The sequence below is a fragment of the Agelaius phoeniceus genome, chromosome 2, assembly GCF_051311805.1.
Source record: "Agelaius phoeniceus isolate bAgePho1 chromosome 2, bAgePho1.hap1, whole genome shotgun sequence".
Classification (NCBI taxonomy): Eukaryota; Metazoa; Chordata; class Aves; order Passeriformes; family Icteridae; genus Agelaius; species Agelaius phoeniceus.
In genome coordinates, this window is record NC_135266.1 from 84645630 (window position 1) to 84671288 (window position 25659).

General features: G+C 38.9%; 1 protein-coding gene across 3 annotated transcripts in view; it reads right to left on the reverse strand.

The window, feature by feature from the left end:
- SYTL2 (synaptotagmin like 2) overlaps positions 1 to 25659 on the reverse strand; it is a 54350-nt gene that overhangs the window by 22005 nt on the left and 6686 nt on the right. For all 3 annotated transcript variants that reach the window (XM_077174054.1, XM_077174058.1, XM_077174055.1), the window contains exons 3-5: positions 18392 to 18813; positions 7744 to 7892; positions 5504 to 5639 (exon numbers count right to left, since the gene is read on the reverse strand). In XM_077174054.1, coding sequence (XP_077030169.1) covers positions 5504 to 5639; positions 7744 to 7892; positions 18392 to 18492 — 386 coding nt within the window. In that variant the 5' untranslated portion in view covers positions 18493 to 18813. The remainder of the gene's footprint in view (positions 1 to 5503; positions 5640 to 7743; positions 7893 to 18391; positions 18814 to 25659) is intronic.

Here is a 25659-nt window from a genome sequence, read left to right on the forward strand (position 1 = left end):
CAGATAGGAAATATATATCAGGCTAGGAAGGACAGCAGTTCCTAGGGTTTTTCCAATACAGATGTACAAAGAGATTCCAAAACTGAGTATTTTTTTTGTCAATGATCTTTGTTATGTGTGAAAAGGCTTAAGGGTAGTAAGTAGAAGAGCCACAAGATGTCTTAGGACAGAAACAGCATCCACCTCTCATCAAGTTCCAGATTCATCTCCTTGCATTAACAAATATCTCTCCAGTCTGGTAACTGGCACCAGTCTGCCCTCCTAAGTGGAGGACAACTTTCCCATCTTCTGCAACGTGCACAGTTAAGCTCAAACTTTAGGGGAGAAAAAAACCCCAAAACACTCTGATAAACTACCCTTAAAAGTCTGTTTTCCTCTGGACTGCTAAGTGTGTCTGAGCCGTGTCGCAGACATCTTTTCATTAAAATCCTTTTCTTAGGATTTTTTCTTCCTGAGAAGCTGAGAGGCTCCAGAAACAAAATGTAAACAATGGTTATCTGCTGCTGTGGAATGCAACAGGTGGATCTGTGATTGGTCTCGTGTGGTTGTTTGGATTTAGTGACCAGTCACGGCAGAGCTGGCTCTCTCTCTCTGTCCGAGCCACAGACCTTTGTTTTCATTCTTTTCCTTTCTATTCTTAGCTTAGCTAGCCTTCTGAGATGAAACCTTTCCTTCTATTCTTTTTAGTATAGTTATAATGTAATATATATATCATAAAATAATAAATCAAGCCTTCTGAAACATGGAGTCAACATTCTCATATTTTCCTTCATCCAAGAACCCCTGTGAACACTGTCACAGAGCGGTGACATCACTTACATTTTGCAGAAGGAAAAATATAATTATGGAGAAGATAAAATGAACATAGTGAGCAGTGTGAACATAAGGCTAGCAAAAACATACTAGGTGCAATCTGAACTATAAACTTCTATATCCCTTCCTTGCTCTTTTGATTCAACACTACCTTTAAGAAACATACCACCATGCATAGAGGATAAAGGAATGAGCTGATTTTATAATGGAATCTATCTCAAGGGTGAAAAATTAACTGCTCTTACATTTTTGTAGGACAGTAACTGTTGTGGCCTCTTATATGCACACACCAGATTACTAACAGATTACTACTGTTCTTTCTACCATTTGCTGATCCCAAGTAAGAAAAATATTCTGGTTCTCAAAGAGCTAAATGTTGCATCTTCTATTTTCTTTTCCAAAATATCCTTTCACATTATTGTTTTTAACCTTAGTTCTAATATATTTTTTTAAGTATGAAAATAGACATACGTATTAAAGAAACTACAGAAAAAGAAGTTTGTGTTCCTACTTTTATAAAGCACTTGTGGTTTTTTTTTTTTGAGAGTCCCACACTCATATGCTCCTGCATTTTGTGTCTTCTCTGCAACATCTACTACTGAACAGGACAATCATAATTTTTCCTTTTCAGGTTTAGGTCCCAAATACTTCAACCCCTCACCCATTTTAAGCAAGAAAAATTCTGTTAAGCACCCTGGGCTGCAAGAAACTGATAAGACATTCTTCAGTGAAGTTTTTTACAGGTGGAGAGGTAACTTTGTGTTCAATTAAACATAATCTCATAATCTTTAATGCAATGTTTCTTTGGACTTACCATAGAATAATTAAAGATTAACAACTTGGCATTACATACTGAAAACCCTGGTCTAAATAAAGCAAAGCAGAGAAAAAACAACAGCCAGGATCCTATAACTATGTTTTACAACAATAGGTCTGAAAATGAGTTTACCCACAACCCACTTAGATAAGAAAACTGAAGAAACTGTTACCAGATATGCTGCATTCACAAGGCTAATCTAAAAGTGTGTAAGTCCAAACTGATAGATTAAAAAAGGCTTTAAAAATTCTACCCTTCAACTTGGAAAAATGATGTATCAAGAACCTCAAGGGAGGTCCAAGTCCCATACAGACTGGAGCAACAAGGCAAAGGCAGGAGCAAAGCTAGAGAAAGGTGTTACAGATTTGCAGGCATTGTCAATATGTGGATTCATACACAACCTGTGAATCTTAATTCACAGAAAGGCAACCCTCCTTTTTTGAGATTCAGCATATAGACAGATGGCATAACTGGACAGATGTTATATTGACAGTGTGACTCACCTCTGAAAACTCATTCTGTTAAGGTTACACCTTTAAAGACACTTCACACACCTGGCCTGTAAAGGCTCTGGTATGCAAGAAAATTATCACAATGATATAAAACTCAAAAAAATAAATAATTCATAGCTTTATTGCAGAATTTTGATATTTGGGATGTGGGAATAAATGTCACTGCTAATTTTAAGGATACTGTTGTTCTACATAATATAGTAGCACCCTGATTTAACAGCAGTTGAACTGGCTCCAGGGTTGGATTTTATCCTTATCAGTTTACAAACAGATCTAGCAGAACTAAACTTCCTTTACACTCAGCAAGAACTATTTCGCTTTAAGAACAGGATCCAGAACAAAAGTACGCTAAGCAACTTGTTATCATATTGCTTCTGGACCGAATACTCAGGTTCGCAGCTGTGTAAGTTTATGCAAAGTCTGTAAGTCAGTGCTGGCCTGAGCCACACTCTTAGAAAAAGAGGGGAAAAAAACAAACAGAAAAACCCCAGAAACCCCACAACACTCACAAACTTATTCTTAAAGCAGCACTTTAAAATGCTTTAAAAGTCCAAGTGCTTGAACCGCAGGTAGCATTTGGAAACCGTAAGCCGTGAGCAATCCCAAATTCTTTAATGCAATCCCAAATTCTGCAATAATTCTGTTTCATCCTCTTAGCTGTGTTAAGACTATTCCATTGTGAGAGGAACAGCCCATTAATTCCTTGTGGATCCACTATCCTAGCAGCCAAATTAAATGTTTGTAGATTTTCCCTTCCCACCCCAGCTACTGGGGTTATTGCTTTTGCACCATTGTGTTTCCTTCTGCCCTTATAGAAAGGCCCACAGTTATGCCAGGCCAGTCTCCTTCAAATTCCAGTATCAAGAGAACAGAAAGGAAGAGTATTTTAAAAGCATATGGTGCCTCCTGCAATTTCTCACATAAAATATTGTGTAGACTAACCTCAGTTATGGTGAATTAAGCCCACACTAAAATCATAAGCAATGAATTTCACAGTCCTGCCACATTTGCTTGCCATAGGTTTTGACATTTTAGAAACAAATGACCTGAGGCATCCAATCAAGTTATTTATGCAAAGTCAGTGTAAGTAAGCATCCAGCCCACATATATAGATCACTTCCATTTCCAATTGCCTCATAAATCACTGGACTGTGTGGGGCTGCTTTAGAGAGAAGATCTTGAGCTACTGAGGAAAGTACAAGTACACATGAACAAGGCATGGAGGCTGATCAACTTCTGGTACAATTTGGAGCAAAAGGCAAGGGAGAGTCCTGGAAAATAATTATCAAGCTTTGCATGGCTGTGATCTGAAATAAGTCATCAAATCACTTCAAGTTGAAGACCACTATCAAGTTGGTCCCATTTAAAAAAAAAAGAAGTCTACATATTCTTACACCTTGCTATGTTATGTATTTTTGAAGAGGCTGCCCTGGCATATTATGAAATCTATTATACCTTATCAATCACACACAGTTTCTGGAGAGTTCTAATTATAAGAATAGGATTATAAGACTATACTTCTTGAAAAATATCATAATCTGTTCCTGATGCGCAAGATGATATGTAAAATATTCTAAAAGATATATTCAACAGCAACATGCCTTCTGCTGTTCTTAAAGAAATAACTTCATAGCAATCTCCTGAATGTAAAAGGCACCTGTAAAAAAAACTACATTTAATAACAACTAACTCTGTCAGTACATCAGTTAACTTCAGCTGAGAAGGAAAACAGAGCTCTGTCTTGTGATAAGCAACCTTTATCATCCCTTTTGGACAACTTCATTTTTGGCAAGTCTATAACAAAGCAGTTGACTTTACCTCTTTCAGCACAATTTCAGATGTGGTCAAAACAAACACCTCTGAGTTCACTGATAGTGATAAAATATAAGAAAGACACAAGCCAGAATTGTTAAGACTCACACCAATCTTTGCTGTCATTCACCATGAATGTGTGTGCCCAGACTGCAGACCACGAAAGTGAAAGGTTCAATTGCTACTAGGTATTGTATAAATGCATAGTAGGAGAAGCCTTACTGCAAAGAAAAAACAGTGATGCACAGAGAAGGACTTAGACAAGAAAGTGACAGGTTACAGAGCTCATCAATGGCACAACCAGAAGTAAAGCAGTTCCCCTAAGAAGTAACTCTGGCTCTTACCTCACTGTGTTCACTATAAGCACAAACAGTGGCTATCTGGGTTACACCCTGGTTCTTGTTTCCTCAGTGTGTTGAGGAATCTGGCCACTTTACCTGCTCTGACTCCAACTGTTTCAGCACTTTTCTTCTCAAATGTAGGCTTTTTGGAAGTTTTTAACTCAGCCAATGAATTACATGTAGGTATTTTAAAGAGAAGACATGTCTGTTTCAGAAATCAACTCAGGACATTTCAAAACAAAATAAAGCTGTTTGGGATGTTTATGGGCTTGAGATAAAGTGATTTAATATCAAATCCTTTTTAGTTCAAAAACTACTTATCATCCAGCCAACTGTGCAACTGTAGTAATTCAGGCATACCAAAGATGACTGTCTTACTTTACTCTGAAAGGAAGCTTCTCCATTCCAGAAAGACATTTACTTTTCTTGGTAGAATCTGACTAACTCTCTGCAGCTATCTAAAGATTCTAGTTCTTTCCATCTGAAATATGTTTGGTCTTCTAAAAAAGTCTCAGAGGTCTTAAACTGTGTGCCAAATAATTTGGAAAATTTTAAACAGCAATTTCTTAGTTTCCAATTCTTCATGTGATATGAAGTGCCCAAAACATGTGGGTGTGGCACTTGGGAATGTGGTTTAGTAGTAGCCTTGGCAGTGCTGGGTTAATGGCTGCACTTGATAATTCTGTAGGTTTTTCTAACCTCAATAATGCTGTAATCCAAGTTTAAAATTCAGGCTGAATTGATAGAATGGTTTCAGTAAACAACTGAATGAAGACATGCAGAGGTTGTGGTCCCCACATTACTGACTGCAGGGAACTGATCATGGCCAGCCATTCTAACTAGAAAATCCAGGTCTCACTTCAAGGAACCAAAATAAATTGTGACATGAGAACATGTATGCGACCATTCCATGCTTGATTGTCAACTTTTTCTGAGAAAGGCAAGTTGAAGATTGTTAATTGTTCTATATTCAAATGCAGAACAGTACATGACTATGTGTCTGTCATATGCAGTTTTCTTGTACAATTCTAAGGGTAACATTGGTGACCTTTGAAATAACAGGTAAGTAAATAATTTTGGGTGGAACTTAGAGCTCCCAAATTTCACTAGTCCATATATATATATATATATATATATATATATATATATATATATATATATATATATATATATATATACATTCTAAGCATGATAAACAGACAGTTTACCTCCAGCTAGTTTTCTGTTGTTCTTCTTCTTGATGTTCCTCTGTGCCGTGTAGATCTGGTGGCTCAAAGACTTCTTTATTAACATTGTTCACCCAGCTGATCTTTGCTTTGCTCGTTTTGTTCTGAGCCACTTCAGCTAAAACATGATGCAAGAATATTGTTGTTTCCCACATGCTCATATAGGTTTTCTTAAGAAAGACGTACAAGTACTTGCATTTAGGCCTACAGCTATTTCTAAAGCCCACTATACTTGAATTGTTTTCAGAAGCAGATCTGGTGCCTTCTAAAGAATGCCTTTTTAATGCTACTAAAAATGTCAAATACTGTTCTGAGTGCTTCATTTTACTGCACCAGATATATCTGGTTTAAACCTTAAAGTAATCCTAAAGGGAGGAGTTTTCTACAAGAACTCTGGTAAAGACTAATCCTGCAGTTCTTGCAGTTACACAAATACTGAAAGTTCATCCTCAGTCTCCTGAGAAAGGAAAAAACAATTAAACCAGAGGAAATGGAAAATATGTTGAAATCAATTCAATTTTTCCCTTCTTAACCAGTAAACTGGAAGTTGGTCATAACTCACTTAGGCAGGTGGCCAATCCTTTATGAACAGAATTACCACAAGATGTTAAAAAGGTAATGTGAAAAACCTAAACAAACAAAAAGCCTCACCTCACTCAGCAATGCAAATACATTGGCATTTCTTTTTAGGGTGGGACAAAATCCTATTCCGATAATGCCTTTCAGAGCAAAAAAATTCCATTATTTCCTCTAATGCTTTTTCCACTTCACCAACAGTTCAGAAGTGAAGTGTGCAAAAATAAACAAAAAATAAATAAACAAGATTTTTATTCACATTTTTGCTATCTATAACTGCAAGGAAAAATATCTTGCCATCTCATGAGTCATTGAAACCAAGCAATTGTACATAGTTCTGAGTGTGCCAACATGTCACTTTGCTTAAGCAACAAGATTGGGATTAATTAACTTGCCTTTAAGATGGCATGGCTTTTAGTACTTTCCTTTAAGATACAAGTTACTGTGAAATTTAGCTAGAATTTTACAGCTGATTTTCATAAACTTCAAGTACAAAACCAGCCCAAATGACAAACACACCATGCTAACCACCTAGGGGGGTTTTTTTCTGCATTATTTTCTGTTTCAGGCTTTTCTTTTTAACTTAAAAACCCAAAGCGGTAACCTCAAACTGACATTATTCAAAATCGTCTCTGAAAATATAGAAATTGAGAAGGTGCAATACTACAGGGTTAAAGAGAGAAAAACAAGGTTCACTTGTAGTTACAAAACCCATAGAAAGCAACAAACTGTAGTCCATTCACAGCATGGAAGGAAGTACCTTACTTGCTTCACTAGCAAATAACAAAATCCCTTAACACAACTAAAAAAACTAAATAGTACAAACATCAGTACAATTTGGTAAAAATAATGTAAGTCTTGCCCTTCTAAATCAAAAGGACTTAGTAGAACTTGAGGAGGTTAAAAGGGGATGTAGGTCAGTTTTGCTAAGAAAAAAATAGCTTTCTATACAAAGAATGATAAAATAGACCAGGACACTTTAGATTAAAAGTCAGATGCTGAGAGATTTACAATGGGGATCTATAAAATCCTGGATATTATATAATATGTTTTTGTGAATACAGATTGACTGCTCACTCCCTCCCTCCAAGAGGTAAAGTTAATGGTGACCAGGGCACTCACCATGACATGGGGATTATGGGCACACTTAAAGTTCATGGGGACACAGGATGCTAGTCACAGCTGCCAGAGCTTTCAGCACATGTATTTCAGTTAGTTAAAACCACTATCTCTAGCTTGTGATGCCTGCCATTAAGCCTCAAAGGTCTCAAACTAAGCACTGAAATCGTGGAAATTCATGTTAAAGAGCAATCTTTCCTCAATCTTGGATTCTTTGCATGTTCCTAAATAACCCACAGGGCCTCAGAAATGGAAATGAGAATGAGTCTAGGAGTGCAGACAGCTTTTAATCCTAACATAAACATAAGCTAGTCCCTTCTGTTAGCAGTCATCACTCCTTAATATATAGCACTGTGGGAGAGGAAAGCTTCTACTGTAAATAACGTGGGAAGTCTCTTTTTTGCATCACTTTCCACTTATAGAGACACCAGTATTCTTGTATTTCACAGACAACATTGTCTGAGGTTAGCAAAGTAAGAGGCAGCCTTTTCAAAACAAAGTACCAAAACAAATTTCCAAGTGCTTACCAATGGTGGCAGGTTTCCTGCGCATGGAAGCTCTGATAATATCTGCTCCATGGATCTTATCCCTGTGCCTCTTCGACTTGGCCTCATAAAACCACTGCCCACTCATATTCTTCAGCTGAACATGGTCCTTGACTTTTTCTGGTAAATGCCTGAGGAAGAGGAAAATGAATAAATGAGATATAAACATACTTCACATACTTACCTATGTGAACAGGAAAAAAAACGAGTCAGATTCTTTTGGTTGCTTGTTTTTTGTTTCAGGGAGCAGGGTTGTGTTTTGGTTGTTGTTTTTTTTTAACACTGTCTCCACATGCTATTTCCATCTTCTCACCCATTATGCTCCTTACCTAATTCTGAAGGATGACAATGAGCTGGAAAGGGAAGAGCCTCAGCCTTATTACTTCAACCTATGCTCTGAGGGTAACACTTAAAAAAAAAAAAAAAAAAAAAAAGCTTTGCTATGATAAACACTCAAGCACTAGAGAAGTCTCCAGTAACTGCAGATTTTGACTTCCTGCCTTCAAAGGCCAGAAGGCCAGTTTTCAAGATTGAAATTGAGATAAACTAGTAGAACAGCATAAATGTCTCTAGCAAAATTAAGAGCATGGCCATTGTGAGGCTCAGAAGATGCCTCTACAGGGGTTTTTTTGGCACTGCTTTTACACACACACAGTCCAAATGTGGAAGCGTGATGCCATTTTTTCCATAAATTACACAAAAATCCTTACATGAATACAATGAGTTACAAAGAAAAACATCATCACATGTAAGAAACAACAAAATAAGTTTGTGCTATTTGTTTTATTAATCTATACATATATCCATTATGCGAACTACAGTAATTTTAAAAACTGGAAGACAAATTCTTAATAATTTGTTTTCAGGCTATAGGGTTTTCCTGCTTTTATGAGGCATGCTTTAACAGAATAAGTAGTTGCTGTGGGCAATTGGAGAGGTTGTTTTTTTTCCCTTGTTAGGCGTGTAACATATTAGGCATAGCATATGCTTACACTTGGGCTGGGGACTAACCTGCAGACCAGGGAAGTTACCACACAGATTTAGAGAGCACTTAAACAATAAAAAGTCGAGTCATGCTTCATCATCCTTCTTCATTTATGTCCTTTCCTTCAGCAAAATAAGCTAACAACATAGCCCAAGGGAGAAATCAAATCAGGTCCATTTACTGAGACTTGAAGGCTAAGCACAGACCACAATGCCATGGAATGGTGCTGTCTTTCACAGGCCTGATGGATAATCATGAATGGTTTGGGTTGGGAGGGACCTTTAAAGATCCCTCTAAAGATCTAGTCTAACCCTGAGGAAGTTCTGAGTATGACATTCCACATGGGTTTAGGGGACAGATCTTCTGGTACAATCAATTAATTCTGATGACAGCCCGTTAATTATAGTTTGCAGATTTGATTGTCACATACAGTCATTCACAGCAGAGAAAGGACACTGGGCTAGTCCCAACCCTCAAACTAAGATAGACCATTCTCATCTGTCAATCAACTTCTCTTTCATCTTTGTATGGCCAGATATGAAAAGCCTTATTTGAATACATCAGGTATATTACAATTTGAATACTTTAAACTTCATTTTGAAAGTACTGTCAAAAATCAGTCCCTACTACTAGGGGTGCCTCAAATCTACTACATGCAGTTTAGGCTGCCAGATGTTGAGGTCCCCATTGGCATTTTTAACTCCAAGATTCAACAGTCCATAGTATTACTGGGTCATTTAAAATTTCTCCCTCCCTCTGTGCTTCTCCAAGGGCCAAACTAAATACCCTTCCTAAGCAAGTGTTCTAAGTTGAAGCAGGAACACAGCAGTAGCTTCCCTTTGTCCTCCAGCAAATATATTACTCAGTTTATAAATGCAGCCAGCAGGAAGAATGGAAACGTAGAACACACAGATTTTTTACACAGGTGGTGGCTGCTTCTCCCTTTCACCTTCTTTCACACGTGTTAATTGTCTTCTCAGAAGTGACGTCCCTTAGGGCAAGGGACTGGCTTTTCAGCTATTTGTACAGACTGCAGGGCAGCAAGTGCTCTGGGACAGTGTGACAACATATGCCAAGGGAGGTTCTCTAGCGGAGGGTACTGAGTCACAGGACAAGTATTCAGTGTCCTCACCCCAGACACTGCTCACCCCTCTCCCCTTGGTATTCAGCCACTGAAACTGTGGGGTGTGGTTGGAAACCTTTACAAGTCAGCTCAGAGCAGAGGAAGCTCAGCTAGGCTGTGGAAAGGGACAGGATCCCAGGCCTCTCCGCTGTTGCAGCCTGCTTACCCGCCTGCAGGACTCTCAGATCTGTGACCAGTTAACATAAGCAGACAGAGACAGAGGCATGGATTTGTCACAGCCCTAGACTCAATAAATGCCACCTGGCCAATGCAGCTCTCATTCTGTCTGGAAGTGAAAGCACTCTGCTCCCACCTCTGCTTGCTGCTATGAGAGTTAGTGTATCTTAACTCCACCAGCTCAACAGGCCTTAAAGACTTTGGGAATTAATTAATTATACTTGCTAACAAAGTTATAAAAGTGCTCTCAATTTTCACAGCACTTCCTTTACAAATGACCTGCCTGCCTGATAGGGTTTGTATGGTGAGAACTGACAGATGCTGACAGCAGCTGACTTAAACAGCAAACTTAAACCTCACAGCAAAGTAAGCTTGTCTTACTTGCCTTTTCAAGAGTGGCGCTTAGCCTGTCAGTCACATTGTTTCTGAGGAACTAAAAGCAACATAAGTATTAAAGCTATTTCCAGGCATTCTCCAGCCACAAATAAAGAAATAGAATTCCATTATCAGAAAGACAATTAGTTCTAGGTCTTGACAACAAAATGTTTTTAAGCCTCCTGTGCTCACCAATACATCATAGACTTAGAACGCCTGCAACTGTTTTTGGAACAAATGAGAATTTTTAAAATGCTTCTTGAATTCTCAAGATTTGCTAGGAGGAGGTCTTAGCAGTCACATCAAACTGCTTGCACTATGTGGGCTTGATTGACTGCTAGGAATTAGACATAGATTGTGGTTTACCTTGAAAGCAACTGTGGAGAATCAGACTGCAGCCATCGTTTTCCACAGCTACGTCAGCCTCCCAGCAAACCACAACAGGCCTAGAAGCCAACAACTGATTCCCACCAGCTCCACGTTAACAAAGAGGCTAACCAAGTTGCCATTAAATTTTTCTCTTGGTGATCAAAGAACTAGTAGACATCCAGATTAAGAATCAGATTGTGAGCTCAGTTGCCAAATTTGCAATTAGGAGAAAATGTAGCAAGACCTTTATGTATGATGCAAGTATGCATTCTGGAGTCCCTCTGTGCTCTGCTAAAATGCCAGTTAGTTTATGCTGCAGTTTTTCAAGGGGAAACAGCCTAAAGTTATAAAGAAGCTGGTGCTCATTTCTCCTATAGGAACTTTGAACTCAAACAAGTAAAGGTACATAGTTAAAAGGAAATTTAAAAAAGGATTTTGGACTGGATAAGACTTTGTTCCCATTATTTAATAAGATGTTTCCACTATGCTAAGGCAAAACATGTTTTATGGCAAGATGGAAAACTTGTCATCTCCCCTAGGGCAGTAAGTACATGCAGATTGCACTGAACAGGAATACAAACCAACTGTCCACCACTCTGCAAGCAAACAGAAAACCTATGCATGGATTAATTGGTTTGTTCCTCTTCACCTCTGGAACATCTGATAATGGGCCAGATCATGTAGTACCACTGTAAGGCAGGAAATCTGCTCTGATATAATCAGTCCGTGCTAACCTTCTCATCACCAAATCCAGAATGGTTTATCCTGTGCTTTGTAGGCTACTGTAATAGGTCATTGCATAAGCAAAGAAGTAACAACTCATCCCTGTTTTTGAAAAAAGAGTATCTAGCAATACATATCTGTATCTAAAAGTTTTTATCTACACTTCCTTAGTGTCTCAATTCCCTCCCCTGTACCTGCCTTATTCACAGTCTACGTTACAAGTCACCATGGAATTTGCAAGATGTGACTACTGACACCTTAATACCTCATTTGATGACCTTATACCCCAATTGACAGCTTAAACTGAGCTTTCAGACAGGAGAATCTGTGTGGTGCCCGCATATTCTGGGACTCCTCATGATGAATGAAGGAGGATTTAGATCAAGGTCTGTGTTTACCTCAGAGATAGATTCACTATTGTCCCACACACCCTAATCCAAACATTTGGAAAAAGCACCTAAAAGTCCAACATCAAAGTAAAGCCTTTAAAAATCATTATATTACCACACCTTATCAACAAATTAACTTCTGAAACCTCCCTTCTGCAAATGGGATACCAAAATATCAAATAAGTGGAGAAGTTGAAAGAGAAATTTGATTAATTTTGTCTCAATTCTATTTGCTGCAAACATAACAACAAATCACAAACCAGCAAAAAGACAAAGGATTTAGGTTCTGGGTCACATTCTGAACACAGACAAGACAAACTTTTTGTAGTATCACTCATGCAAGAAGAGAAGTAAAATTATATTAGACCGGGTATTTTAAGAGCCAGACTTGTTGATTAGGTTCTTTTTTCTTCTTTGAGAGTAGGAAACAACTACAAAAAGTTTACAGGACAAAGCAGTAGTTATTTAAACATTCCACCTTGTATGAGCATGCCTCTTTAGTCTGCAAATATCTATATAAGGTATAGGAAGAAAGTCTGTTCTGACATTTGCTAGAGAGCTACACCCAAAATATTTGTAGTAGGCAGTCCCAAACTGCAAGTAAGCTAACTTTTGCATGGTAGCTGCACATGACATTACAAAACCCTAAAAATCAAGAAAACTCATCAGTTACTGTTAACTTGGTTTAAACAGGAGAGTAGTACAATTTGAAACTGTTTTAGGGCTATACTAGAAAGAACAAAGCAGACCTGTGGGGTTATGCAACATTTCCCCATCCTTGCCATCACAATTCCTCATAAGCAACAGTTCTAATTCTTGTCTTTGGTGTCTCTCTAGACAGCAAGATTTCTGACAGTTAGAAGCAGCTGGATACATGAAAAAGCAAGCCAATTCTGTTTGTAGTAATGCATGCTCTTCCATTTTATGCTTCTTCAGAAGTCTGTGTGTGTTGAGTCTACTAGCAATACCCTGATGAATAAATCTCAGGTACCCATCTTGCTTTTGGGTCCTTGGAAAACTGACCAGGCTGTAGCCAGCTCAAGTCTTGATGACAAGACAAAGACTTGACATTGTCTCTCAAGTCAGAGGGGAGATAGACAGATCCAAGCCTGGAGCATCAGAATGAATGAATGAGTTACATGCTTAGAAGGTGTGAGAAGTCAATTGATTTTGGAGAGAAGGAAGAGAAAACATGAAGCTCTGCTGCCCACTGAAATATGGTCTCCATCAGAATCTGGAACCAAAACTATGATTCCAATGTTTGTGCTAAGAAGTGGCTGTGAAACACGTTGACCACATTAACTCTGCTGTACATTTCTCTCCTTGCAGATGGCCACTCACGGGGCATCAGACAGGCACATTTTCCCCTTGTTTCATTTAAAATATATGCATATTCTGCACGACAGATAGAGGCCTTAATGTCTATGTGCCTTTCTACTATGTCACCTGCACTTAGCACTCAGACTTACTCTCCTATTAGTAGTTACACTGTCAAGTTTGAAGTAAACTTCCTCTTACAAGCAATGAATTATATAGATCATGTAATTAGATACTCCCTAGGCAGACACAAAGTAAGCACAAATGCTTTGTTGAAGCATTTCTGAGCATATAGAAGCTTCACTTTATTCCATTCAGGAAATCAGTATCAAGACTCTTGAGTCTTGCTACAGGAGGCAGGAGTCTTCAAGGTCTGCCAGTATTAGCAGCTTCTATTATCTTCCAATTGTTTTATTTCCAGAACAGCCTCACAGTCTTTAGTTTCTCTGCTTATTTTAAAGATTTGCACTGAGGTTGCCCAATGGCCTCCCCTCCCTCTTCTGATGCAACCCAAGTAAACCTGACAGGGGAAAACTAAACCAAACTGATCAACCCAACCCTCACAATGAAGGCACAGCTGTCCTGTGACAAATACACCTTTGGTATGAGAGCCTGCCTGGTCAGCAGCACAGGACAATCTGAACAAGGGCTGGAAAGGTTGGAAAGGTTGTTAGAAAATATGTAACTGGCAGGTTCAGCTCACAGTGTCCCCAGCTCTTCACAGGCTTTAAAAGTAGGCATATAAAGCATAAAACCAGCCCCACCAAATGACACATACAAGCAAATATAAGTAAGCAGAAGAGCCTGTATCATGGCTTGCTTCACACTATCAGCAAGGACATCTTTCCTGCTGTGCAAAAGAAAAGGTTGCATTTAGGATTTCAGGTGAACTACAAATCAAGACTGATCCAATCTGAAGACAAAGGCTTCAGGTTGGCACTTAATAATACAACATAGTGCCAGGTACAAACATGTGATAAGCCTTCCCAAGAAAATTTTTGAACTGTAGGGAAAACCTTGCTTACAGAGGGAGTACTCAATATACATGTTAAAATTGTTATTAGTATCCACTTTTTCCCTTCAGTACATTCTTTTACCATACAGAATAAGTCCCATCTCCCCTGCTTCACTAGCACTCCCAAACAATCATCTTCCTGTCAAACAATTTATCTGCTACTGGTAGACAAAGTAGTAATCAATACTGGGAAAGGATGGTATCAGCTCATTTCTTAGTGTAGTCTAATGCTGTATCTTTTACCAAGACCAGTAAGTAAGGTCTCTCTTCCTTAAGCCCATTTATCTCACCTGATCAAGATGAAAACAGTCCTGTTTTTCTTACTGGCATTTTACAAGGTGGGTTGGGACCATTCTCCCCAACTTCGTTCTTATGTCAGTTGGCTTTGTTAAAAAGGACAAATAATGACATGAACATTCTCCTAGAGAATAAAATTAATCTACTTCCTGAATAGTCACTTACTTGGAAAATCATGTGGTGCTAAGCAGTGTCCATGATGGGGAATTCATGCAGAAGACATGAGCTGAGCTTATCCTTTTCTGCCACAACAGGTGCACTAAGAACCTCCTTGCCTCTGCTAAGTCCACTCTCAAAACAGTTTAATGCAACAAAAAAATATTTTATGAAAATTTTAAGTACATATTCTGATGCAGTTATTTGCACATTACCAGTAGTAAGTCTGGTTTCCCCAGTGCCAATATTAACCTCGTCACGGTATCTTAAATATATCCTACCTCATAAAAGACAGTCAACAATATAAGGAAAACTGCCTTGAAAAGTGACTGGAGAGGATATCTGTTAGAACTAGCTAGAGCCAAAATAACATTTACAATAGGCTTTCAACTGCCACACACTCCCAGCAGAATCAGACCCCTGAAGCTTTCTCTCTTTTTGCAATACCACACCAATTAATGTATCAAAGGGGTTTGGCACTCAGCAGTCCCCACCCACCACACAAACAACTCCATATCAGAATTTCCCCTATCATTAACCTCCCTCAGTTTACATAAGGAGCAAACAATCCCAAACACAGCCCACAAGAGCACTGCTAGGAGGTTCTGCTGGGAAGGGCTGATCACCACAGAGGGAACCCTGTCTCAAAGGTGACCACAACAGCTTTCTGCCTTAGACACGCTGGTGCCAGGGGCCAGCTACTCAAACCACAGAAGAGTCACCCAGCCACACTCCACAACTTCACAGACAAATATATTCCTGCCCACGTTACTGTCTCCAGAAAGGGCTCAGAGTTAAGTTAATTCTGAACTATGCATCTGTAAAAGGAGTTAGGGGCTACATTGAAGCTACTGCCAGGACATTCAGTTATGTACGTAGCCCACTCATTTTGTTCAATGCTGGAGTAGGGTATATCAGAGATTCCTGGACAGGAATGATGACAAAAAACCCCAAAATAATTAAGTTAGTAATATGCTGAAAAAACAGCTTCTAGTCTTGACAAGCTGTCACCTGATTCTTATTTTATGCCTTTGCCCCATCCACAGCAACACTGCTATTGAGCGAACTGCTGCAGCTCCTAGAGCAAGGAAGCAAAGAGAGGCATCTTCTTGCACCAGGATTAAAAAAGCATACAACGTCTTTTGCTTTCCATGCATCACACCCTCTTGTCACCTGAGATTTCTTCATCACCCTTTTGCCAAAGAGATCATCAGTATCCTCTTTCCTTTGAGACAAACCTCAGCAGAGGTGAAGGAGGAAGCAGACATGCTGTTCCCAAAACAGTGCTGTACATAAAACTAATCATGCTGATCCTGACCAACACATAAGGAGCCAAAAGATGGGGAAACACCTATTACAAGCTTCAACAAACCAAGATTTAAATCAGACTACCTTAAGGAGGCTGCATGGGCCAGCCTACTTAGATTTTTAGTTTTATTAGATTAGCAATATTAGGAACTGTTAGCAGGGAAGAGACTCTATCAGGTGGTTTGTAAAATTCCACTAGGAAGTGGCTCAAAGAGGATTTTGTCACGTAAGCAATTTGACCATGCTCCAAGAACATGGCACAGATTATTAGAACACCCTTCAAACCTCAGAATTCCTCCTGAAGAGGAAAAAACATCACATTGAAAGACTTCCATTATATACACATATAAATAACACATTGTCTAATGTTTGTATGATGACAGTTGATCCCAAGTCTTGGAATCTTCCAGCTGTGCAAGGCTATAGAATCCAAACTAAAGTACTGCATCTCCTTGGCTGGAGATACAATTCAAGTAGTGTTTTAATATGTAAGATATGAAAAGCAAGCGCCATGTGCCACAATTAGGCAGAAAAATCCATTTCATATGTAGGCTTCCAGCTTCTCAAGTTATAATATTTAGAAACTAGAAGAGACATTTTATTGTAGCAGCAAACATGCTACTGCAAAACATGATTACAGGCTGCTACAACCTGCAGTCTCTTGCATTTTCCACCACACCCTCTTGAACTAGAATTATAAATGGCAAAAGTAAAGCTACAGGGACAAAAATACTTTCTGACAGTCCTTTCAGACCACTACTGAGAGTGGCTTTTTTGAATTTCTGTTCCAAGAAGGGTTCTTTTCCCTATATGCCATTTTCAAACTCATCTACAGTTACTTACCCTGAATGCTTTCAGACCTGGCACTGATGTAACATTCCAAGACTAAATACCGTAGTTTTCTACCTTCAGAAAATAAAATGCCTATTCTGTTACAGAAAAGTCAGTTTACTGCTTTTTGAAGCAGAAGACAAAACTGTGTGGTGAAAATATTTACTTAGGCTGCATTAAGATGGGGGCAGGAACTTGGAACAGTGCCTGTAATGATTTTGCCTTCACCAAAGCAAATGCTTTGAGAGGAAAAGTCTTTTTAACAAGGAGAAGCTACTGGTCTACACTTTATTGCTCTTAAAAGAAGCAAGTAGAATAACTCAACAAAATGCTGATTGCATGCTGATCAAAGAACCTCAGGGCTGCACAAGCATACTCAGTGAAAGGAATGCTGCTCCTAGGGCAAGAGGCAGGCTGCCTTTTCTTTTCAGGATATAGGGTTTGCCTACAACAAGGACATTTATTTAAAAAAAAAATCTTTCTTAGTAGCAAAGAAGCATCAGAGATGCATCATGGTTAGAATAATTTCAAAATATTTAAATTGGAAATATATTACTTCATGAGGAACATCGCAACAAGAAGGAATCTTAAGAGAAGATTACCAAATCAGTGAGAGAAAATCCTGCCTTTACTGAGGCCTGTAAAAATTTGTTTCTGTTATAGCACTTGGAGTTCTCAGCACCTCAGGCTCCATTTTTCATTATTTGTCCACATATTATTTTGTGTACCTTGTAATGGATAATTTCCTTTCCAAAAAAAATAAAACAATGTCTACCAAAATTCACTCTTGAGCAAGCAAATATCAGCAACTATTTGCTGATACAGATATCTATGAAGCAGCTATCTGACTGCTATTTATACCTGTATAGATAGACAGCTTTCTCAGAGCCATCTGGGAAACACTACTTTCCATGCATGCATTTCTAGTCATAGCAGTTGCCCTAATAGTAGCTCCAGTAAAACCTCCCAGCACATAAAACACTCCAGAATAACAACACATTGCTCCATCTGTGCCACTACAAAGAAATTAAAGAGCAATTTTCTGCTTTATCCGTGGAATGCAAGGACTTTTCATGGCAGTGGGGCATAGTGCTGGTACTTCTTCTGAACTGCAGCTCCAAATATTTTAGGTACAACTTCAGCATTCAGACATATTTGCTGACTGCAATCATGTTTTGGTTTGTTGGGGGTGCTTGCAGTCTTTTGAGCCAAGTCCCTCACTTACTATGCATTTGTCCAGTCTGCAGTGGTTTTGACCCTTGCAAACTGAATCCTCTTCTGAGGAAACCAAGGCAGATGTGTATCCAGGCAGATGTGTACAGGGTGCTCTTGGCCCCTATGGGAATTGCAAAGGTCCATAACAATTTTGGCCACTAATTTATCATTTGTGTGGTAGAGGTATTTCATCCAGAGACTATGGTAAATCTAGTCCAGAGAAGAATATATCTCTAAACCACATATACTGAGGCATACCTTAGCAACAAATGTTTTAATCTACTCCTGAGTAACACAGCACAGGAACTGTGTAGGTCTTCCCAGGACAAGCAGAGTGCTGGATCCCTTACCTGACTCTCTCTTCTTCAGTTCTTTTAAGCTCTGCATCCCGTTGCAGCACCTTCATTATTGCCTCTTGTTCCTCCTCTGTTAGGAAGCTTAGGTCAATCATCTTGTTTTTTGTGTAGGGCTGGTAAAGAGTCTGGGAAGATCTTGGATTCTGCTGAGGACAGTCTGGTAGCCTGCTTTAAAGTTCTAGAAATCTTTTTCAGCAGGCACTGACAAACCTGGACTGGGTTACAGTCAGTGGTTTAAAGAGTCACAAAGGTTGCTTTCTTGCATGTTTCCCTAGATGAGAGACTTCTGGGAGAGTGTTGCATTCCTGCTTGCCATCACAATAATGTCTTCTCAGTTTGTCCTCTCAGCTCTGCTTCCTGGAGTAACAGTTCATTGACCCAGCATATCCAGTGTTTGAGAACAAACAAAACATTCCCTAAAAAAGAGACAAGGAAGAACAAGTTGCAATATCAGGGATCAGGGAACTAGATTATGTATTCATTTTTAATTAAAAGAAACAAGTTTTTCAGTGTGATTAAATGACTTTATGAAGTTCAAATGGTCACTTCAAGTCAAACCTGTTTTACAGGCCTCCTGAACAAGGTGGCCATGAAAATATATTCCTCCCCAATACGACAACTCACACCCTAAAACATAGAAATGAGTGTCATACAATTGGTACACTTTTATTATACAATATTTTAAACCATTCTTACAGTTAGCAGAACAATTTGAAGCAAAGGGGAGATAACCACCCCCCCAAAATAAGTAAAGAGCACTTATCACAACGATTTAAAGGAAGGAAAAAAAGGCCAAATCACTGTTCTACAGACCATATGGAATAAATGTGAAATAATTTATACATTTCCATATTGAGTATGTGTAATTACAAGTCATGTGGTAACATGAACCTCACTGCTTTATACAAGCCAAACTGCATTTATAAGTAGTAATTTGAAATACTGTTTTGTCTCTGTTTCATAGGCCATGGTTTCAGAGGACTATCCACTTAGAGATAATTCCAACTGTCAAAGACAAAAACCTCTTCTTAAAAAAAAACTCTTAAAGGAATAGAGAGAGTGGCATGGGGAGGAGTTAGTTGTGTCTGTGGTTAGGCTATCTTAGTGCCTCAGGATTCCAGAGACACTGGAATGTCAAAGCCTGAGAAAAAATAAATAGCTCCAATTTAATGCTCAGAAGCATGCCTAGTGCCAAACCTGGTAAGAGACAGAAGAGAAGCAGATGTTTTCAGTGGACATATCTCTGTACCAGACAGCTCCATCACAGCCCTTCAGGGTTGTGGGTGTCTTCCTTTGGCCCATCACTGACACTGTGATGTAGCTGACAGGATGCTGAACTCATATTGATATACCGAGCACTACAATCCAGCAATGAGTCACTGTGTTTGCTCCCCTGGCCACAAGAGTGCAACCAGGCCAGAAAACCAATATACTGACACTGGCAGGACTCAAAGGGAAACTTCATTCTGAAAATAACAGCATTTCTTTAGATTTGGTAGGGAGCTGTAGCCACGTTACTGATTATCCCCCCCAAAAACTCCAATGCCCAACCACATTCTGCATGTTTTGTTTGGCTGCTATATTTTTCTCTATGATGCTCATTGTGATTTTGTTGCATGAGGTTGATACAACAGCATATCAAACAACCTGCCACCTGTAACTTCATTTGTATTTATATCTAGGTTTATAACTAGGCAAAAGTGAAAAGTGCTTCCTATAGGACTACCAACAAATAGAACAATCCTAAATTTGTTGAGTATCTACATCTGTACTCCTTCAGCTTAGGAACAGGGATGGATATTTCAGCTGTCATGTGGAAACTTTCTACACCATCTGACACAGCAAGCAGCATCCACAGTGCTAATCCAAAGCCCTGGATGCTGGTTGAATGGCAAGTGTCCAGCCAACAGGCACAGAAGCTCATGTTGCAACTACAGAACCTGGACAGCTGTGAACTGGAATAATCAAAGATTTTGCTTTGTTTCTTGCCCAAGATCAGTCCAATCTGCAAGAAACCTTTTGCAGGGAATAATATCTTAGCATATCTTTGGTATTTTTTTTTTTTAAGCCTAAGGGAAGATGTGTTATATTGTCTTATTATATGAATTTTAAACTATTTTAAAGGAAATAGTTGGACAGCATTTACAAAACCACCTGCAGACTTCACTGACGTCTCTCAGGACTCAAATCAATAAAATAAGTGGAAATAGAGCTTCAGTCCTCCCCAGCTGGATGGACAACAGTTTGCAAGGGCACATCCACGCAGGCTGTGAGAGCTCACAGCAAGCAGCACTGCCACTGAACCTCCCAGATACCATCATAGTGTAGAGCAGTTTCTTCTGCTAGGGGTGCACCCCCACTTGGTTTTCAGAGGCGAGATAGCAAGATACCACCCACCCTGGCAGGCTCTTCACCCATGATTCCACAGTTCTTCATAAACAAGAAAACCTCTTTCTGTGTAAAACCTCTTTCTGTGTGTGTGGTGTATGGCCAATCTCTTGAGATTGTCTGATACAAGCAACTGCAGGCTGGCTTTCTGCAAAAGATTATCAGCACTGATTCCAAACACAGATGGTAAAAACTGCTAGCTTATAGAACCTGTTATAAAACTTAAAATTATTTTAAAAATAAGAAGTTAAAAAAGCCCAAAAACCAACGTCTTCCCCCAGTTAAATTCACACTCTAACACCACCCCAGCCTCAATTATTTTGATTTCTTTTGACATTTTCTTCCTCTTAAAAACCCCTCTACATGTCAGGAAGAACTGAGAGGTTTGAATAGTTTGTTTGGTGCCACTGCACTGAACCTACGTTTCAAGTAAGACTGCAAGATCCTTATCAAACTGATTGACTCATGAAAATTGATACCACATTGACTGACTTCCAAAATAGGGGTCTCATGTGCTATATACTAACATTTGTGAGTCATGGCATATTTGGCATGATTTTTTTTAAACATTAAATTCAGGTAAAACCACACCAAAAAAAATCCTCTCTTTAATGAAAGACTCCCAGTAATAAACAGGAATCTGAAATTATGTTTTATCCAACTCATGAAAGCTTCTATGTTTTAGCAATAAAAGAAACAGAAAGGCAACTCAAAATAGTTTTGCCCACACACACTCTTAAGCTGCTCTTGGTTTCCAACTGGTTTAGGCCAGGTGCTCATCCAAGAATTTTATCTTGTAAAATTTCTCAGAACCTCTCAGACAGCTGTACATCTCACTGGCTTTAAGTCAGAATTCACATTTTTCTAAAACAAAAACCACAAAAGAAAGTCAACTTTCTCTACAAACTCATTAACCCTACATAGGGCTCTGCTTACCCCCAGACACTGCTTTCCTCCAAATACAAAAGGGGAACATTAATTTTAATACTGTATTACGAACACTATGGGATATTACATTAAGTGGCACTACAATAATAGTTTAGGTTCCCAAGTTTTTACTCAGTGTATACCTATGGGATGCAAATGAGGGAGGCATGGAAAAGGCTGGAGTACTTTGCCATGGCTGACATTGAGTTTACCAACAGAGTCAGAGGACAAACAGCAAAACCCCAGAGTCAGATGCTCCATTCAAACAAACAAGGTCTCCTTTTGCATGCAGAAACCTCATAATGTCCTAAATTTACATTGCAAAACTACTTTTCAAGTGCTCCTCATAGAGTAGACCTAAGCTGCTAAAGCTTTGATCCAGAGAATTTGTCTGGCAGCCAATGCCTTCTAACAAGTGGAAGAAGGTGACAGCCAATCCTACTTCTGGCTGCTTCACCCAGCTCTCTGTGCCAGCTCCTTCAGCTGAACAACTACCCTGCAGGCCTGGCTGATCAGTGACTACTATCTGCACATCTTCATCCCAGAAAGCATCCACTTACACATAATCTACTGGCTCTTAAAAATAAGAGGGTTTGGATTTATGTGCTTGAAAGGTACAATTTTTTCTAACTGTATTTCTCCACTGCTAGAACATACCAGCACTGGCAAGTAGGTTGAGTTGGAAGTCCACACATAAGGCAACAGGAAGCTGAGGAAGACAGATAAATGCAATTGTGCACTACAACAATTTGCATGCACAGAGGAACTCCTTCTCAAAAGTAACCAAGTTTGGCTACACCCATGCTCAGGAAATAACAGACCTTTATTTTGAAGCAGGGAAGACAAGAAGAATACTATGAGCAATAAAAGCCTTGGAGAGCTGGCTCCTGTGGCCCTGGAAAGTGACATTAGGCAGTAACGTACCTCTGACTGCAAGCCCCACAAGCTACAGCTTTGCAGCAACAACAAACAAATGAATAAATTTCATTCTCCAGTGATATTTAAGCAGTGCAGTCACAGGTAACTCAGCACCAGCCTAGCTAGGCTTAGAGATAATTTTGCTGTAAATACATAAGGCAAATCCCATGAAGGCAGAACAGCTAATTAAGCTAAACGCCACTGTTGGCACAAGCACAATTGGTCATGAACATATTTGCTCAGAAGATCAGAGGATTATGGATTTCATTTTGAGCAGTGGAGAAAGAAAAGCTATTAACTTTGAAGAGGGACTTAAGTCACAATTCACAGGAGTTTTAAAAGCTGTTGCCTGCGATGATCAGGACAAGAATTTCAGCACAAGAAGGTCTGTTGTCATTTTTATTCCTGAAGGGGCAGAAAGGAAAAGATCACCCAGTAAGATATGCATATCTGCAGCCAATCCAGCTGCTCTTACAAGAGGTGCTATCAGAATACTTTCAAAATTATAATAGCAGAGTATACATAGCATATCATATGTCCAACAGTCCCAGAGATTAATTTAGAAAAGAGTGTTTGCTTACATGTATGCTTAGTCAGTGGGAGGTAGGGAGGTTCTTATCTAGCTAGATGTGAAGAGTGTTGGTAGAACAAGGACTTTTGCAAGTGAGGGATATCTATTTTAAGAGCAGTTTCAGTGTTTCCTTATCCATACAGAAATCCTTCATTTTATTGCAATAATAAGCCTATTTGTTCTCCTATGCAGTATTCCTTACAACATGGTTAAGGGAAAGAACAGGACCAAATAACTGCTCGAAACAGCCACAAAGGGGAAAATACTGAAAGTTACACACAAGCTTTGCTCACACCTTACCGTCTCTCAACAGTATCAAAACAATCCTTGCTGGCTTTAACCTGTAAATATTTGCAAATCTCAAAAATCTTTGCAAATCTCATTACTCTTTCACAGTATCTTGAATATCACAGTATCTTCACAGACAGCCTTGTATAATGACATTCAACCAGCTGAAAGAGGAAGAAGTTCAGCTGGCACAAGCAGTTCAGAAAAATTCGCATTTTCTCCTGGAACATCTGATTTGTTGGTCCACATGACTCTGCCTGTGGTTTAATTTTATTCTTATTTGTAAGACATTAAGACCTTCACCACTTTGAAGACTATTAAGGCAATTTACTCTGAAGAAGAGCTAATAACCAAGAGGATAAAAGTTAACAACTTAATATTGGAACAGAAAAGAATAATTTGCTTTGGTTTTGGCCTAATCCCTCTAATCACATATGGCAGCTTGCCATTTCTTGCACAGGGCTTGGATATTGGCAGCACTACCTAAGAATGTAAATCTCTATACCTGTTATGGTGTAAAACCATTAGGCCAGAGGTATTAAGAGGATGTGGTCCCTGGAGAAAGAGGCTCATAAATTAAAAAGAAGAATTAGGAAAGCACACTTAAACATTCCTTCTCCCTGTGACCACTGTAGACTAACTGTGAAAGCCATGCCATTTATTTCATATTGCAGTAAGTATAAATGTACTAAAAATATATAATTTGAAGAATCTTCAAAATTACAGAAATTCCAAGTTATTGATACTAACATCAGCATATTTTCAAATCTAGTTATATTTCCTTGCACATTGCACCATTTGTACTTGGCTGTGGTTTAATCCCAGTAGGCACACTGCTTGAATTAGTAACAGCTCGTTTGAAAGAACTTAATTCTTCTAGCTAATTCTATTCATCAAGAATTACAGAACAAAGAATATCTTCTCAGCATAATGGACTTGAAATATAATAATGAAGGTGACTCAGTCCTGTAGATCTCTGAAGGCAGAGCACTGTCAGTAGTGTAACAATTACTCTCATCTCCATTTAGATAGCAGAAGTGTGAGGCTCACAGAACTCAAGCTCCCATTGCCACTTTCTCACTCTTCATGTCAACATTGGCATTAAACTCAGATAGGTTCCAGACTGAGGGACTGTTTTTTGTATCTTATTTGAAAATAGATTTAAGCAATATATTAAAACCTTTAGAGGGATCAGAAGCAAACCAATTACTTGGTGGGAAGCATCTCCTGACCCTACATATCTGATACATTTCTGTATGTAATGGCTAGCTATTTCTGAATGTTTTCCCAACATAAATACAAAACAGATTCAAATTCTAGCAAGGAAGTTATACAACAAAAGCCAAAACATTGCCTCACCTCTCCCTTCCAAAAAATATCCCAGCAACAAGCAGCCCTGAAACCATAATGCAACTTAAGTGATTAATTTCTTAAGAAGGTTTTGTTAAGAAGCCATGACCTTCCTTTCATTTTACAGGAAAGAAGTGCTTACCCTTTTCTTCTGGAGACTTGCCATCTTAAACATGGATTCAGCATGGAAGATAACAATGAGAATGGGACAACAGGACCTCTATCCCTTCTCACAAACTTTTATTGCAGAATGGAAAACACACCTGATATTTCTCCCACTTGTACTGTCCCACAGAGGACATTCATCTATAAGCAGGAGCTGCCAAACCCCTTTCCTTTTCTTCTGTTGCCCTATTCTTCCAAAAAAATATATGTATTTAGTATTGTATATAATAGTATATAATATATGGGATTTAGTATTACCCAAATTAGGCTAATGAACACTGCACTGATGCAAGCCAAATAAAAACATCTCTTATGTACTAGGAATTCCTAGGGGAAAAAAAGTTATCGAAAAAGCTAAAGTAGAGGCCTTGACAAGTTTACATACTGAAGACTTTAGGGGAACTATCTGACTTCTACCCTCCTTCCTTGCTCTCCAGCAAGCATTGACTACATTTTAGCAAGAATTCTGTTTTATTGTAGGGATTGTACTATTAGAGAATGGAAGTGTGCAAAACAGTGTGACTAATTAACAGGTATTTCCTATCATGGCTTCCCCATGGCTACTGGGAAGTGACACACTTCCTACACTTTGTTAAGATATTCTTTCTTATGTGAAAACAAACTGAGCTCCAGTTTACAGTCACTGGGTAGTTCT